Source organism: Coenobita brevimanus, chromosome 28 (genome assembly GCF_032717465.1).
Source record: "Coenobita brevimanus isolate Jiangsu-jjx chromosome 28, ASM3271746v2, whole genome shotgun sequence".
Taxonomy (NCBI): domain Eukaryota; kingdom Metazoa; phylum Arthropoda; class Malacostraca; order Decapoda; family Coenobitidae; genus Coenobita; species Coenobita brevimanus.
The window spans coordinates 7,883,831-7,901,617 of NC_136981.1; the positions used below are offsets into that span (position 1 = coordinate 7,883,831).

A 17,787-nucleotide genomic window follows, 5' to 3' on the forward strand; every position below is an offset into this window, starting at 1 on the left:
TTCCTATTACTGGCTTTATGCTTGGGCACAACAGCTTCCCACCTTCACTGTCATGTTTAATATCGGTTGTATTGCTTTGAATCCGTGTGACTTCTTTCTGGCTTACTCCTGCTGCTTCCAGATGATTTTATTCAGCTTTGGAGAGGTCTTGGGTATTGAAGGGATTGAATAAGGGTCTGTCTACCCCCTCCAGTTCGTAAAGGTATTCCAGACTTGATAAAATTACTAGGGGGATGGCAGGACTGAAATGTAAAAGTGGCTTACCTTCAGTGTCCCAGCATTGACAGTGTTGTATAGCTTTTGCAGTGTGAAAAAATATTAGACTATAGGCATCAGAAAAGTACAGTAGTAACTTACACCCGTCTGGCAGCAAACTCTCATCCCTTTTCTGTCCAACTCTCTAATGCAAGAGTTAACCGTTACTCCCAGTCTTTCATTTATGCAACAGGTCCGCTCTGGAACTGTCTCCCTCTGTCTGTATTTCCTGCTGCCTATGATCTCCAGTCTTTCAAACGCAGTGTGTCCAGGCATCTCAAAATGTTCGGATCTTGAATTTGGCTCTCTATTGTATTTTGTTTTTCTCTTGGAGGGAACTGTTACTGCAGGCTCATGGCCTTTGGTTCCTTCTTCCTCGCATTAAAAAAAAAAAAAAAAAAAAAAAAAGATATTCCAGAGTATTTTAGTGAGTTCATTTGTTTTTATTCATTTGCACTATACCTATTGTTTAGTTACATATCCTTATTAGGAACTTATTATGATGCTTATACTGAAATTTTATGGAAGTTGGAAGACACGCTGGTTACTGTATTTTGAAAGTGAATGGGGAAAAAATGCAGGAGAAAAAAAAAAATCTCATCTACATGTTGAAAATGTTGGTCTTTAATTTTCATTCCATTTCTGTACCATCAGCCTGTCTTTCCCGCCCTTTGCTTGTTAAGGGTTTACATTACTGATGAAAGTTGTTTGGCATTAACCTGGTGTTTCTCCATTGTCTGACTGAGTTTTAACTCATTTAACTTAGGGACAGTGTGTTTTTAATAATCTTTATGCTACCTTTTGACAAATTAATTCAGCTTAGGATAATCTTTTCAGACTAGTGGAAGTAGATATTGCCTTAATAAAGTCCATCAGTATGAAAAACCTCAACCATAAATAACATTGTCTGGTAGCAGTAAGGATAAGCCAAAAAGTATATCACCCAGCTTAACCCTTCAGCTGCATATAGCATTCCTGAAATGATCAATAGACTGTCGTACTTTATGGAAGAGCCGCGTGAAATAATGTGAACTTTTCAGTCATTTTTCTTGCCTTCTGCATGCTTATGTTTGATGAGTGGGTCACGAGTCATCAGTGTGGAGTGTAATTTTATGTTACTAAAATGTTACCATGTTTGGTTAGGCATAAGTGGATCAAAGCACATGATGAAAACATGACTAAAATGTTACCATGTTTGGTTAGGCATAAGTGGATCAAAGCACATAATGAAAACACGACTTTTCAAACCAGTGCTCCCGCACCACGGACATACAAAAGTGTTTAGGGCCAGTGCAGCCCAGGGGTTAAAATGGTAAGGATGTGGATTTTTGCATAACTGAGAAAAACACTTGAGACTGGCAGGAATGTATGACACCCTACCCAGCTGAGGCCATATATTTTACTCCATACCATTACTTAATCTCTTCCCTATAAAAGGCCTTTCCTGGCACTATTTGGAATATAATTTAAAAAAAGAAAAGTATACCGGGTATAACTCAGAAATAGTTAATAGGGTTTGTGTCTCCCGTATTGCAAGATTGTTTCTCATCCTGTATTACAAGAGGCCAATTCTGAACTAAAGATTGTCAGACACTAGCAAGGATTAACATAAAAAAAGATGTCATGGCACAGAAAGGGTTATAATATTAATCATGTCTTACCCAGCCATATCTTCTTGACAACAAAGTATCTCACGTCCTGTTGTTTCCCCTTGCCTCAGTTTACTTTTCATGCTTGTGAAATCTTGCAGTGCTTACAGTTGTACCAAGTGGATGACTACTTAAAATCAGGTGTATGGATGTTAGCTTCCATTTGATAATAATAACTTATGGACTACAGTGGGATCAAACTAACATCTGCCAGTTTTGAGGATTCACTTAATTTCTGCCGTTTTACAGTTCATCATGGTGCCTTTACTTTCCATTGTCTCTGTGATTGCAACCTCTCCACCTTTATTCCTCAGCCTTATCTTACTTCATATCATTATAAAATTGTTGTGAATATTATTGCTTACTAACCTAAAGTTTTATGTTTATCAGATATACAATATTCATGTTTCTTAAGAGTATACTGTAGTATGATGTCATATAGTTGTGTTTGTGCAGACTTTCTATTGCCTGTGTGCCACCATATTTTCAGATGTACTGTAAACTACTCAGCATTACAGATCTGGTGGTTATAGTAGTTCCAGGTTTGTTTGCAGTACCCAGTGGACTGTAGATTGGAGTTGCCATTCTACTGTAGTCCACCATCCTCCTTTTGGGGGACAGGGAAGTAGTTGAGGTTCATTTGTATAACCAGACAGTTACGCTGTCTGGTTATATGGGTGCCATCACATGAAGGCATCCATTTTCAGCACAGACCTGGTATAAAGCAAATATAACATGTCTCAGTAATGTACTTCAGATTTGCTCAAACTTTTTGCCCATCTTGTAGGTATTAAAGATGCTGCCATCAATTGGTCACTTGCAAGTTTTGAGGTACTGTACAGGGAAGTTGAAAATATATGACATTGATAATTTTTGCAGTATCAGATCATATGTGGAACAGAAAAATATCATATGAAAATAGCCTTGACCTAATGTCGAATACTGTATTTAGTGAACAATTTGATGCTTCAGTTTTGCTGCAATTAATTAACCCCTACACGCTGGGGGTTTTCCGATGTCGCACACTCCTCCCTATGGGGGATTTTGTGATTTTGGAAAAAATACCCTTACTTCAAATCCTAATATCTGCCAGACTATAACAGCGAGAGAAAAAATTAAAGATACATAAGACTCACCAACTCCACCTTGTTCTAATGAAAGTATTCCCATATCTCCTGGTGGCCCCGTTGATGAGTGAGGATAAGTTAAAGTTCAAAGGGTGGCGGGAAGACGCTTGTGGCTGTACACTTCAACCAGCACATAAGGGTTAAGAAAATAGTAAGCAGTTTCTCAGGCACTTTGATATGGACAGTCTTCAGTATTGTACTTTCCTTTTTTAGGGCTGAGTCAAAGCATAGCATTATTCCGGAAGTACTTCATATTATATCAAAGTTATTTTGATGTGATATTTGTCTGTTTTTAGCACGGTTTATGTCAGTGTGAAAATTAACGATGTTGCTATCTTCAACTTTGGTAGCCAAAACCTTGCAAGTGGCCAGTTCTGTACAGTAGTGGATGGTGGTAAACTCAGAGTAACTTAACACTGTTCAGTACTATACATGCTTCTACTCATTTATATTGAATGGTTCTTCATGTATTGCACACAAGTAAAGTTATCTGTAATCAGGCACCTGGATATATGTTGTGGCCCAGCTGATTTTTCCATATCATATTCTTACTTAGAGGTATAGTTGAGATCTTGTAATTTTATTATGTAGTTGTAGAATATATATATATATATATATATATATATATATATATATGTATACATTTATGAGTTACTTGCATATTAACAAGATTTTATATTGTATATAATTTGATATCCTGTATGTAGATTTGTTAACATGTTTTGCAATATTAATCACATATGTTAATGAGCATTTAATGTTAATACTTGGTTCCCCATGACATTTAATGACCAGCATGTAGGGTTGGAGTGCATCCCTCAGCAATGTTGCTTCCAGTTTGTGTGTTATTCTGGCATGGAGCTTATACTGTCCCTTTTGTCTGACTAGTCGAGTTGTAAATAATAGTTTATGGTCCACAGGAATTTTTTATTTTATTACGTAAGAGGGAGACGTAAAAAAGATACCAACATTATGTTTACTCTTCTGAGGAGTGTAGCTTTCATGATGCACATATCATTATTTTTTCCTAGCAAAGCCTTTCAGTAAGGGGGTTGTCCCAGAAAGGAATGTCCTCTAATGTCTTTACACTTGTTCTTAGTCACAATACACACTACATTGGCTGAAAAAAAAAAAAAAAAAAAATGTATTGTTGATGTTTAAATCTCTCAGTGTAATGGTACACTCTACAAGAAAGGCATTGGATTATCAGTTGTGAATTTGTGCATCTGCAGGTCTGCTCCCATAACCAATATATATCAGACTGTGGACCATAAAGAATGAAAGATGTGTATGGAAAAGGAAGAGCAGTAGTGGCTTTCATGAACAGAGTTACTAGGAGTTATATTGTACATTTTTATTTTTATTTTTATACACATTTCTTTCATACTTTACCGTAACTCCATGTGATCTATTCTTATTCAAAGAGGTGATACAGAATTCGGTTATAAATGGTACCAAGCTTGTATATGTGTAATCACTCCTTTAAGGTCAACAATAAGTGGAATACAGTACTGTCCTGTACACTGCTACAGATTGCCATGTATATGTAATGTAATTTCTTTGGAAGTCCACTGTACACATTATATTGATGTTTGGTACTTTACTTATTGCATTTTTATTTTGTTATGTGATTTATTTTGGCCATGGTATTGCCACACTAATCAAAACTAGTACTGGAGAAGAAATTTGTATACTGTATTACTGTCAGTTGCAGTGTCCTCTTGCATTTTGATCAGCGTCCATTAACCTGCTTCATATGCTGACCCGTCTTTCAGTACCACATAGGTGTATCCAATTCCGTAATAGGTATTGATGGCCATTGTCATGTAAGGGATGCAGCACTAAATATTTTTCTAAATTTTTTATCAGGACATGGTTAACAAATAGAGAAAAATAAAGTAACACATCATGAGTATAGAAATACTTTGTTTATATGTGGTTTGCCAGCATCTTCTGTGTGAGATGGCCTTAATATTCAGATTATTTTTAGGTCATTTTTCCATATTAATGATGTTGCCACTTTCATAATACTGTACCTTCATGAACAAAACCCTCAGGCCACCTGTATGCAAGCCCTCTTATTAGGAGCTTTGTGATCTGGTTATTATATTTTTTTAACAGAAAATGAACAGAGGAAAGAAAAACAAATTAAATATAGAAAAAAAAAGTAAAATTTATAAAGCTATACAATATAGGAAAAAAGAAAAGAAAAACAAATTGACCTGCATTGCACTTGATACAAGAAAAAGGCTGGGGAGTTAATATTCAGTAGCTGTTAGTATACTCCCCATTACTGAGCTTGATGCTTGTATATAAACTCATATAGTGCTAATTTAACATAGTACGATTTTTTATATGCTAGATTTGTGACTTCCATCATCAGTGAACTGTAATAGTACTCTGATATATCAAAACTCTTGTAAATACTCTGTTGCTTCTACATCAATATTCTAGTCAGGAAAAAAAAGAAATTTCAAGCACGTTGGTTCTGCTACAAGGATTTGTTTGACCAGGAAGATTAAACTGCACTGACTCTGACTTATTAAAGCCCTTACAGTGTATGTGGAGAAAGGAAGTGTGGTGTTGTGTATCCAGCTTAACTTTGTGAAGTTGCCATGGTTGTATAAAGATAGAAGTCAGTGTAGTACAGTTGATGATTTTTTTTTTTGTGTGTGTGTGTGTAGCTTTGAGCACTTTTGATGATGATTCCTTTTTTTACACACTTTCCATTAAAACCTGCAGATCTTTACATGTCATCACCAGTGATCAACTAGCATCCCTGTACTTTCACTGCATTCCATTGTCAGTTTGCCTGGTATATGTGTGGTTTCTTGTCATTAACTAGTCCTCTAGTTTACCTAATAGCAAACTCAAGTTTGAAGACAATACTCTACATTACTACTGAATATTGCAAGATTCCTATTCTGTAATGCTGTTTGCATTACGCATACAGTAGTACGAATATTTTCACCCTGCAGTGAACCATAATTAATGACAGATAACGACTGTATTTCAGAATGCTAATTTGAGTGTACTAGTATCCATGGTTTTATTTAATTAATATAGGCACATCATAAGACAGTTAATTAGACTTGGGTCAGTTTACACAACTCTGGAAGCCAAGAACCAGTTTTAACTAACACTTAACTAATATTGAAACCAGTTGCAAATGTATGCTGATAATTGATAAGAGAATTAGATTGTCTGGTTAGACATGCCTAGAATATGATAAGAGAAAAATTGATTATGGCCGTCACATCTGCAAGCCTGGGATCGGGAAAAAAAGTAAAATAATTTTTTTTCTTTTTTTTTACAGATGTACTTGAAGTGTAGTGCTGTATTGACATGAACAGTATTTTGCTATATAAGCCTGCTAAGCATGATGCATTTTGTTAAAATTTCACAGTGCTACACACTTATGAAACTTAACTAATGCTTGTTGCAGTAAATACTTATAACTAACATACTTAACCCCTCAGTGCTTTTGCTAGTAGCAGAGGACAGGTACAGTACATGTAGTAGTGTCTGTTTCTGTCTTGGTGAATCAAGATGCAAACTTGAGCCATTGTCTCACAAAACCCTATTTGTATTTTACACCGTCATTACTTGCTGACACCATTATGTACTTCAGCCATCACACTTTGCTCAGAAATTGAGGAAATATTTAGCGGCAGTATAGGCAGATCAGTATTATATATATATATATATATATATATATATATATATATATATATAATATTTATAAGTACACTGAATTGATTGTATTCCTAGCACAGCGCTAATTACCAAAGGCGTACTTTACTAGACTTGACTGGTTTGACTTACAGCATCTGTTTATTTCCAGTGGTTTAGAAACTTCAACTGCAGGAGGTTAATTGTTGCTGAATTACTGAAAGGTTCATGGACCTTCCACTTTTATAAATGCAGTCATGTACACAGTCTCAGACAATGTTTCTCTACATACTAACAGTAGAACTTCAAGATTGTAATTTTGGAATAATACAAAAAGCATGAATAGACTTTGCATTGAAAGTAACTGTTACTTGAGAGGTAACAAAGGTAGGAGGAGGTGGCATTGGTAACAGGTGTTTGCTAAATACTGTACCTATTATTTAATGATGTTGCATTTTTTCAGGCTTTCAGAATAATGTATATCTAACTAAATTGTTGACAATATGAGCTCATTACAAACGTATAACATTAATTGGAATAATTAATAGGTCATTACAAACGTATAACATTAAGTGCAATAATTAATAGATCATTCTTGGAGTGTGTATTTGAACTGCTGTTATTAATTTTGGATTTTCATGTCATATACTGTATGTACGAAGGTACATGGTTCTGCAGTATCTTGAATCCTTCACTCCCATGGTGTAGTGTATTTTGTATTTTAATTTTTGCGGTCTCTAGACTACTTTTGTGCAGCATTTGACCAACTTTTGAAGCTGGAAAGGTTAGATATAAACTTCATCAACACCTTTACTAGCAGAGGTCTGTTTTAAACTGACGATCACAGATGGCAGCACGTATATACAAAAAATATATATATATATATATAGATAGATAGATAGATAGATAGATATAGATATATAGATAGATATAGATATATACCCCGGTATATATATATATATATATATATATATATATATATAATATATATATCTATCTATCTATCTATCTATTGCCAGACGCCTCAATCCCGTTTGGGGTGGCCACAAACAAATCGCCTCCAAGTCGCCCTGTCCCCCGCCATTTCACTGCCCTGCTCCCAACTCACACCCCCCTCTCTCATATACCTCTCCACCCCATCCCTCCATCTCATCCTTGGAGGAGCATGTGGAGTGACGTGGAGGGACAGGTTGACGAATGAAGAAGTGAAGGAACGCTGTGGGGTGGATGTGGATGTGGTTGAGAAGATTAGGAGAAATACACTGAGGTGGTTTGGACTTGTGAAGAGAATGGAGAATGAAAGACTGACTAAGAGGGTGTATGTAGGTGAGGTGGAGGGAGGGAGAGGGAGAGGTAGACCGAGGATGAGGTGGAGGGATGGAGTTGAGAGGTATATGAGGGAGGGGGGGGGTGAGTTGGGGGGAGGGTAGTCAAATGGTGGGTGACAGAGCGACTTGGAGGCGTTTTGTCTGCGGCCACCCTTTGCGGGATTAGGGCATCGGGCTATAGATAGATAGATAGATATACTGTATATATACTGTATATATATATACAGTAATCCCTCCACTATCTGATGTAATAGGGTCAAAGGCATGTCTGGAAAGTGGTCCTGTCCGGAAAGTGGGCCTCTGCCTGCAGGACTGGTACTTATGACCCTAACCCAGTCTAACTTTGAAAGCCACCTAAATAACTCCCTACCGGACATGCATAGCACTTATTTAAACCTATTTAAGACCCTATTCACACCAATATTGGACATAAAGCATGAAATAAATGAAAAGGAACCAGAGAATGAGGAATTAGAAGTGAGTATGGAAAATACTTAGCAGTGTACAGGGTACTTACAGCACGTCTGTGGCCGCCTCCTCTAAGGCTCTGGTAGTTGTAAAAATGCTCTTGAAGCACATACAGTAATGCAGTGTTGTACTACACTTAATTCTTTGCACTGTGAGTTATAATTGTTTAACACTGCACATTGTTCTTAATTGCACCACGTCAGTTTCAGCCGCCACTTTGCACCCCACACTTAATCCTTTGCACTCTAAATTCTAATTTCTTGACACTGCACAACACTGTAAATTCCCATGTGGTCTAGTGGCGAGGTATTGCAGTTCATTCACTATTTATTCACAAAAATGAGCACGTGCGGCGTCCATTGCGATGAACGTCTTCCCTGAACAAAGGTTCAGCAGTAACTGGGGACAGGGTTGCCAGATCTGAGCTTGGCCATATTACCAAACTCCTCAATTTTCATTACCAAATTTAACTTTTCATTACCAAATTCTTAAAGGATGCATTTATTCTTCACTAATTATATGTATGGTACAAATGGAAATAATCACTCTCCTTATAATCAGCAGCATGTTTATTTTTGCACTATGGATGCTAGCAGATTAATCAAAGAGAGCAGACAGTCCACCGTCTCCATTCTCTGTATCTTCATACATGTGAAAAATCTGTTTGGTAATGGATCATGCTGATTCACTACCAAACGAACTCTTCATTACTAAATTGCCCCCAGCTGTTTGGCACCGCGTGGGAATTTCAAATTACGGGTGGGAAAAAAATTGGATTTGGGGGGTATTTTTTTTTTTTTTTTTTTTTTTTTTGGCCATTTTGGGGTTCCGAAGGTCCAGGCCCACAATGTCCGGTAAGTGGGGAGTCCGGAAAGTTTGCGTCTGGATAGTACAGGGATTACTGTATATAGATCATCGAACTGAAGGAGTTTAGGATATTTACAGTGATTGTGATTGGAGCATTGTTTGTGTCATAGTGAAGACTACTGTAATTATTGCCACTTAATCCTGTGACTTGAGTTTTGTTTGAGTTATTGTGAAGAACTATTGCCACTTAATCCTCTGCACCTAAGACTGTTACCACTGTCTAGTATAAAAAAAAATGACCGCCATTTGTCTATACTGCGATAAACCTGCCCTCGATGTGTTGGATAATTGTTAGGTGATTCCAGGAAAGACAGGTGTAAAGTACATTTAAGGACAACAGTTGTAATCAAAATCTTCTGCAATGAAAAATGGTTGTCCCAAATCAGAAAGTGTAATATGTGTACTTTGACAGGTATAGTCAACCAAAAAAAGGTATTGCACCCCTGGAATAATATGATTGTGAAAGTGAGCAAGTTCTGCAAAATGTGAATCTATTAATCTGGTGCTTCGGAAAAAATATAGCAAATGTGACGTTTCATGCAAGTTCAAGTCCTAATAATTACCAAGGACAACATTTGCATCATTACAGGTTGCAAAGCTTCATCCATGTTTCAGAATGATATGTGTGGTAAGAGGACAGATAATATTTTGGTAGATTGTGCAGTACTAAGGTTATTGGTTCATGGAGACACTGCCAAGCTGTATTATTGAATTTGCCTTGATACAGCTTATGTGTACAGTATACCTACAGTGTAGATATGTTTTTGAGTTCTGTGCTCAGTATCATGTTTTTCCTTTTTTCAATATTTTATTTATTTGTTCTACCATGTAAGCTTTGTTATTCTGTATAAGATATACTGTATATATATATATTTACAGGATTTGTACTCATTATTTACTAACTGAACTAATTATCAGTAACAGTATATATATATATATATATATATATATATATATATATATATATATATGTTTGTATGTATAGTGTATGCATTTTTTATCTCTTGTTACCTCATTTCAGTGACTCATTTCCCTTTTATAAATGTATTCCTCTGTGAATGTACCCTTAAGAGATTGTTTGCTAGGAATGTAGTCCCCAAGAATCCAGTAGTTTGTGTACTCCTGAGGAATTCAGCAGGGAAGGTATGACTGCTGTTTGGTAAGTTCCAAGGCGTGATTATATGTCCGTGTTTGCAGCTGTTGCTTTTATTCATTCCCAGAGATTATGCAGTACAAGACTCCACCTCCACCATGTTGATTCAGCACCCTCCAGACCCTCATGAGGTTTTTAAATATATTCAGTAGAAGGCCAGTGAACCAGATGCCAAAATTACCCACAAAGCTTATCAGAATTTTTTACTCATCCAGAAAGCTTGTCAGAAATTGTTACTTATCTATGTTCTTCAAAATTTTTACTTGTCTGGAAAGCTCATCAGAAATTCTTACTTGCTTCTGTTTTATCATTGTGATTGGTTTCATTTATTACTGTACTTCCACCCGCGAATTTGGAGGAAGTTATGTATTCACTGTTTCCCTGTCTGTCTGTTTGGCCAGACAATATCACCAAAAGTTCTCAATGTATTTCAATGAAATTTTGTGGAAGGGTGGGCCATGGGCCAAGGAAGGAGTGATTAAATTTGGGGGCAGATCCAGATCTGGAGTATCCTGCACAATATCTCCAAAAGTTCGCTGTGAACTTTAGTGAAATTTTGTGTAAGGGTGGGACATGGGCCAAGATAGAATTGGTTCCTATCTCCATGGATACGGATCCTTTTTAATGGCATTGGCAGTGGTATGCACTCTGAGTGCTTTCTAGTTCCAAGTTAGTTTTTATCACTATATCCAGTTTCATTTATTCCTGGCTAGTTTTTGTGTGTTTCATTTGTTCCAGGCCAGTTTTCGTATAAATATCTATCTATCTGCATATCTGCAGCCAGACGCCACAATTCTGCAAGGGGCACTAACCCTCCGCCAACCCACTTGTTGACACGTAGGGAACACGTGGGTTGGTTATATGGTTATCACCCAGTGTTGTAAATGGTTTCCTGGCATACAGGAAACCATTAAGCTTGTCACTCAATGTGACACCTGAAAAGGAAAGAAGGGTAATAAAAAGTGACAGAAAAGATGGGAGAAATAAGGAGAGAAGGACGGGCACAGAAAAAAGTAATGATAAAGGTTAAGGAAGAAGTAGGCAGCACTACATATCTTCCATGCTAGTACATTGTAACCTGTTCAGTTTCATTTATTCCTGGCTTTTTTTTTTTTTTTTTTCAGGCTAGTATTTATCATATAGTTCCATTTTTCCCATGCTAGTATTTATATGTTCAGTTCCATCTATTCCAGGCTAATATTTTGCATCATACATTGTTTCATTTATTTCATGCTAGTTTTTGTCACATGTTTAGTTTCATTTATTCTAGGCTAGTTTTTGTTTTATTGTGTGTTCAATGTAGTTTATTCCAGGTTAGATTTTGTTACATGTTCAGTTTTCATTTATTTCGGCCTAGCTTTTGTTTTATCGTATGTTCAGTTTCATTTATTCCAGGCTGTAGAGATGTTTATAATCAGAATCTAATAGGGAAGACTTCCATGAACAAAGGCAGTGTCAGTTGGCCAGATTAGATGTACAAGAACTGAAGGCAGTGTTAGTTGGTCCAATATCCAGCTGTCTTGAAAGCCTAAGAGATAGTTTTACAGCACTTGTATGGGTAAGTGGACTTCTACTGCATATACTTTATTAACCATTTTACTCTAACTTGTCTTAAAATTGCCATCTCTTCATCATCAGTCCTCTAACAGTAGATTAGCACTAGAGCATGATCCTAGTCACAAAGAAGTTCTATGGAAAGGATGTGGAGTTGCATTATTGTCTTTTCCTATTACTGAACTGTGTGAAACAAGCTGCAAAAGGATGAAAATCTGGGCCAAGGTAGAGTACAGAGAGTCTGTAGTGCTTATTTTGTTCATTAGACTCTGAAGAACATGTCTGCTGTGTATTTAGTATCTGATAAAGGAAAGCATAGTGAATGAAGGTAAAATTGTATGAAGGTTTAGAGCTCTTAGTCTGTGCCCTTTTTACACTAACTTGGCCTAAAATTGCTATCTCTCCATCTTCATTGCTGATTGTAACAATGAATTAAATCTAGAATATGATGCTAGTCATGAAAAAGTAAAGCCTTAGATTCCCCCCCCCCCACTGAGCTGTGTGAAATAAGCAGCAAAGGGACAAAACTCTGGGCCAAGTTAAGGTAAAAACTGTAAGTCATCCCTACATCCCCAGCCCAGTCACACCACCACCACCACCATTACCACTACCATTGCCACTACCACCACCATCACCTACACCAGACCCAGGATTGTAACCAAACTCAATCATTTCAAAGATTATGAACAAATAGGATATACTTTAGAGTAGCCAAACTCTTTTTACTCTAACTTGGCCTAAAATCATCTCCATCTTCAGCACCGAGTTTTAACAGTAGATTAACTTTAGAATCTGGTGCCAGTCATGAGAAAGTGCTACAGAAATTATAAGAGTCACAGGATTAGCTTGGTTACTGACCTGTGTGAAATAACCTGCAAATGGACAAAAACTGTGGCCACTTTAAAGTAAAAAGAGAATGACATTTTACAAATACTGTAAGTGAAATCGTAAATCTCAATACTGTGATTCTTGACTATATTGGCAGAGTTCACACATTTGCATGTTGTAATAAACGAAGATTATACGGTACTATTATGGCTGTATTTATGTGGGACCTGGGAAATTCCAGTAAAGACTAGCATTGTGTGTATAATCCTGGATCAATTCCTTCACTTGATGCTTCATTGTGATATCGATAATCGTTAAGGTAGGTTTCATCATGTCTGATTGCCATAAGTCATATTGTACATTTATCATTACATTGATTATTATAACATGATTTTACAATATGTAAACATGCACTTGGAACATATTGTAATACTGATATATTGTATATTGTGTTATACCCTGTTATCATACAATGAGACTTTGTAAGTTATAGTTGGAGGCCTCTTGCTGAAACAATTTACTGTTAACTGTTATGTACAAAATATTACGGCCATGCATCCCTGACTATCATTACACCCTTATGGACCTTCCTCATCGTTATTGGTTGCAGTGGGAGTAAATATTGAGGGTGGGTTTGTGAAAGCCAGATCAAGAGACCTGGGATGAGGTCATACAGTTTTACCTCAGGGATAAAGGACTGAACAGAGGCTGCTAGATATTTAGCAGCATGGAGAGCTGTGTTTAGATGACCAAGGCTGAAGCAAGCAAATATGTTGGAGCATTTATAAATGAAACTATCTGACTGTGTTTTGGATGTAGGATGAACTCATACAAGGTGGAAATATACAATGAACTAACATAGTGCATCTAGTGTTGAGGTACAGTAGTACTGGTATAATTGTTGTGATAACCAATTTATCTAACCCTAGATCCATTCACTGATATTTCAAATCTCAGACATTCTCACTTCCCTTCCACAGGCAGTATCAATATAGCATACAGAACTGGGTTACTCAGAGCGCATCAGTAATGGGAGTCTCATTTTAATATTAAGAGATACATATATATACATACAAAAAAATGTACACTAATAAATTATTTTTCATTTAGCAACATTCAACTTAGTGATGGTATCTGCAACTTGTTTTGCTGACAAGCCCTCTAGAGATGCACTGGATTCTCGACCCATCTCTGGAAGGCAGTATAGTTACATGTTACTGTATTTCATGTATTTCTCTGCTTTTAACATTTTCAAGGTTAACTTTCCCTCTTTCCCACACTCACTTTATAGTTACATTATTATTATTATTACAGTACTATTATATCAGCTACTATCAATTTTGGTTAGAATATATACTGATATCCTACACACCCAAAGTTTAAACAGTAGTGTGGAATCAGCTTAACTCCTAAAGCCAGTTCCTGTGACCAACGTATATTTTATATGACCAACACGGCAAGTAAGGTGTTGGTCCTCTTGCTATGATTCAACAACACTGGAACATTGCCAGCTTGTATTAATCTTGTAATACTTACCATATCTTGCCCAGACCTTGGGGCTGATGCCAGAACACTCTCTGATAAGGATGGGGAACTTGGGGTTGGCCTTCTTCAGCTCCACATAATGCTGCTCAATGAAGTCTCTGCAGGAGGGAAAAAGTTACCATACAAAGAAAGTATACCAGTTCAAATACCATGAAGAAAAGTTAAAGTAAGGACACCTGGAAGGCTAAGCTTATAACAAGATGCAACACAGGAATGTGCAAGAATATCAGGTATGAAAGCAGAGAAGTACTGTGCCACTTGTCAGAGCACTGATGTCCATCTGAAAGGATTGTATTCCCGTTGTTTAAAATTTGGTAGTCCACATATCTTCCAAAATTTCTGATTCCCAAAAGAAGGTCAGGGATTCCCTTGGCATACCGTATCTCTTGGCAATGCCCACCAAAAACAGGCAGTTCGTGTTACATGCCAGGGATGTGTTCCAAAATATCATTAAGTTTTCCATATTTTTGGTGCTGTAAACTTAAGGAATGACAAATCACTTGTATAATGTACTGTTGTACTGCTCAAATCTGTCTTGACAAGCAATCACCCCTGAAGGGTCATCCTGTCCAGTAAACTGATATTCCCATGTGACTGACAGTGCCTCACCACAGCGAGGTGCAAGGATTAGTGTGGAGGTTTGGTTCATGGGTGGATGCCACATTTGTGTTTCCACCAGGTTAACGGGCACCACAGCAGGTTCCATGTCACCCCATTATTTGGCTATATGGTTACCAACCAGCATTATAAATGGTTTCATGAGTGACAGGAACCATTTGGCTTGTCAATCACTAGAGCCACCTGATGTGGAAAGAAGAGTAATAAATAGTGACAGGAAGGATGGGAGAAATAGGAAGAGAGGGGGAAGAGGGAAAAAAAGTGATTGCCATGAAGAAAGATGTACTGCAGATAGCACTACATCAAATGAGTGGATTTGCCAAGTTGATTAACTGTACTAGAATAAAATGAAGGGGGGGGGGAGGTCAAGCAACAGGCATATTGTTGTACCCTGTGATAGCTTGATGGCAGTCAGCATGGATCAAGGTGACTTGGGTGATGTTTGGAGAATATGGGCACAATAAAGTCCTATTTAAACCACTTCTTCCCACTCATGTGTCTGTGGACCAAAGTACAATACGTCATAATGCAAACATTTCATGGCCAGACAATGCTTGATGCGGTGCCCTTGTGACTAATATGACCGTATAACAACCTGTACAAAGATACTGCAAACCTTTGCTGTTGCCACTCCCTGCTATGGCAAGAGACTTACAACTATAGTTTACAAGATGCCAACCCCTCCACGGCCTGATTTTCTCCACTGACTGGACGACTTGGCAGTGGAAGATCACTGCATCCTACCATTCTGAAAAGTGAAACTAAAGCATTCTCAAATACTGCACTACTTTCAACACCAATTTCAGTATATATGCATCTGCAAGCAAAGGAATTCATTAAGACTAAATTTTAGGTTAAAACTTTACCACACAGGCATGGCAGTTCCACCAGTCTTTTTACATTCTCATGTTCTGAAGGAAAGTCTTTAGTACAACATGCAACACAACTGCTCGTCGCGTTTGGACGACAAAACTTATGTACAACAAACATATTTTACTTATTTCTGAGTATTTAAAGAAGCTGTGTGGATGCCTGTGGCATCTTGTTTCCTGATGCTCCCATCAACCTAATGTACTTGGGGGCTTTCCCTCCCCCCCCACAGACCCCCTATGACTTTAACCATATAGGATTGTCACTGCACCTAATGTTGGAAACCCCTGATGCATGTTAGACCAAAAATTTCTAGCCTAACCTATCCAAATCGACCTGTGGATGACCCATCTGAACCGGAAATATGGAAGATCTGTGCCTGATAGGGTAGAGTATTAATAATGCGAGCTGTATCTGCTGGCAAATGGAAGTTCCCACATCCAGTGGCTGTAGGCTTATGCTTGCACAATCTGCTCCATCACTACAAGTGTATCTGAACTGTATTTGTAGCAAATGCACCCAATATAATTACACTCATGCCAATACAAATTATGCTGTACAGGGAATGTATTGGACATCAACCCAACCTCAAACTATTTTCCTGTAAAAAAGCGATTGTTAAATTAATCCTAACTTTTAACTGAATAACTATGTTAACAGTTAATTAAATTCTCAGGGTCTGAATTTATTAATGTTTTACAGTTCAGTAAATGACGAAAACCATGAGGGGAATGAAAAATTCCTTGCTCTATGGGCACCTTCATACTGCATCCTTCCCAATTTATGTTCCCTTGGTTTACACTACATTTGTTTAAACGTCATTCCTATATACCTGACACCCTGGCTGGCTGCAGATTTTTGGCACAAATGCAGCCGGAGCTCACGAAGATGAGGTGCAAATCGAATCCCGGCTGTGGCAGCCATCTTCCTTAAGGTATTTTGGTGATTACGGCAGCAGATTACCTTCGGTTTGAGGAACTGTTGACTTTTGTTTTCGGGTTATAACACTTCGAATTTCACGCAACTGACCCCTCTCACCTAAAAAAAAAAAAAAGCACCCCTCAGAACTAACGATTTACTATTTGTTAGCAGATGTGATGAATACGCATGGTTTGTGACTTCCGGAAGAAGCAGTAAGATCATATTTATCCGTTGCAGGCTATATTATTATCGGTAACCAAAAAATTTATTTGTTTTGTGATCAGTAAATTTAAAACCCAAGTCAAGACCTCGACAAATCCGCAAGTCAGCCGAATCCCCAAACGTCAAGTTGTCAACTCGATCAGTTATGGCGGGATCGGGGTGGCTGATTTGATTTGTTATTGTTTTGCCATTGTTGTTATTGATTGAGCTCATCATATTATTCATACGAAAGCATATTCGGGAGGTAAGTATTGCCTCAACTTACTGGGAATCACACGGGCTAGTGTAATAAAAGAGAGAAGTCAGTAACATAAAATACGAGGGCCAAAATTGGAGGGTGGAAGATTGTATTTTATTTCTGTTTTTGATAGCCTAGCACCTGTGAAGTGTTGTATCGATATGCGCCATAATTATTAGAGTGTATAATTCTTCGGCTACTGGGAATCCTTTCGGTATGATACATCTTTTGTTTGATGTATGCCGTCCATAGATTTTCAACTTGAGGAAGACATCAGACTCAGGCCGGATGGTTGGGCCATTTTCCATTATGAGCCATGCCACTTGGCCTGCTAGAGCTCTTTTTTAAGATTAAGAAATTGCTAAATGATTGCATGAATGAAATGCAAAAGGCATCATTGTTCTGATATCAACCTTGTGATCCCCCTGGGTAGGAGGGGGGGGAGAACACTATCCCAGTATTCCTGCTTGTG

The 17,787-nt window shown here is 37.6% G+C and overlaps 1 protein-coding gene across 1 annotated transcript; it reads right to left on the reverse strand.

The window, feature by feature from the left end:
- Window positions 1-13,912: 13,912 nt before the first annotated feature.
- ND-B8 (NADH dehydrogenase (ubiquinone) B8 subunit) lies at window positions 13,913-16,873 on the reverse strand. Its single transcript, XM_080268498.1, has 3 exons — window positions 16,767-16,873; window positions 14,438-14,544; window positions 13,913-14,092 (listed from the first exon to the last, which is right to left on the reverse strand). Exons 1-3 carry the CDS (start codon window positions 16,856-16,858, stop codon window positions 14,004-14,006), a joined length of 288 nt encoding a protein of 95 aa, XP_080124624.1. The 5' UTR covers window positions 16,859-16,873; the 3' UTR covers window positions 13,913-14,003.
- Between the last annotated feature and the right edge of the window lie 914 nt (window positions 16,874-17,787).

Excerpts from the sequence above, each read along its gene's own strand:
- ND-B8 (XM_080268498.1), bottom strand. The coding sequence starts at position 16,858 with ATGGCTGCCACAGCCGGGATTCGATTTGCACCTCATCTTCGTGAGCTC. Across the intron at positions 14,545-16,766 it reads GCAGCCAGCCAGGGTGTCAG|AGACTTCATTGAGCAGCATT; the intron begins GTATATAGGAAT and ends TCCCTCCTGCAG. Across the intron at positions 14,093-14,437 it reads CAAGGTCTGGGCAAGATATG|AGATGGGTCGAGAATCCAGT; the intron begins GTAAGTATTACA and ends ACTGCCTTCCAG.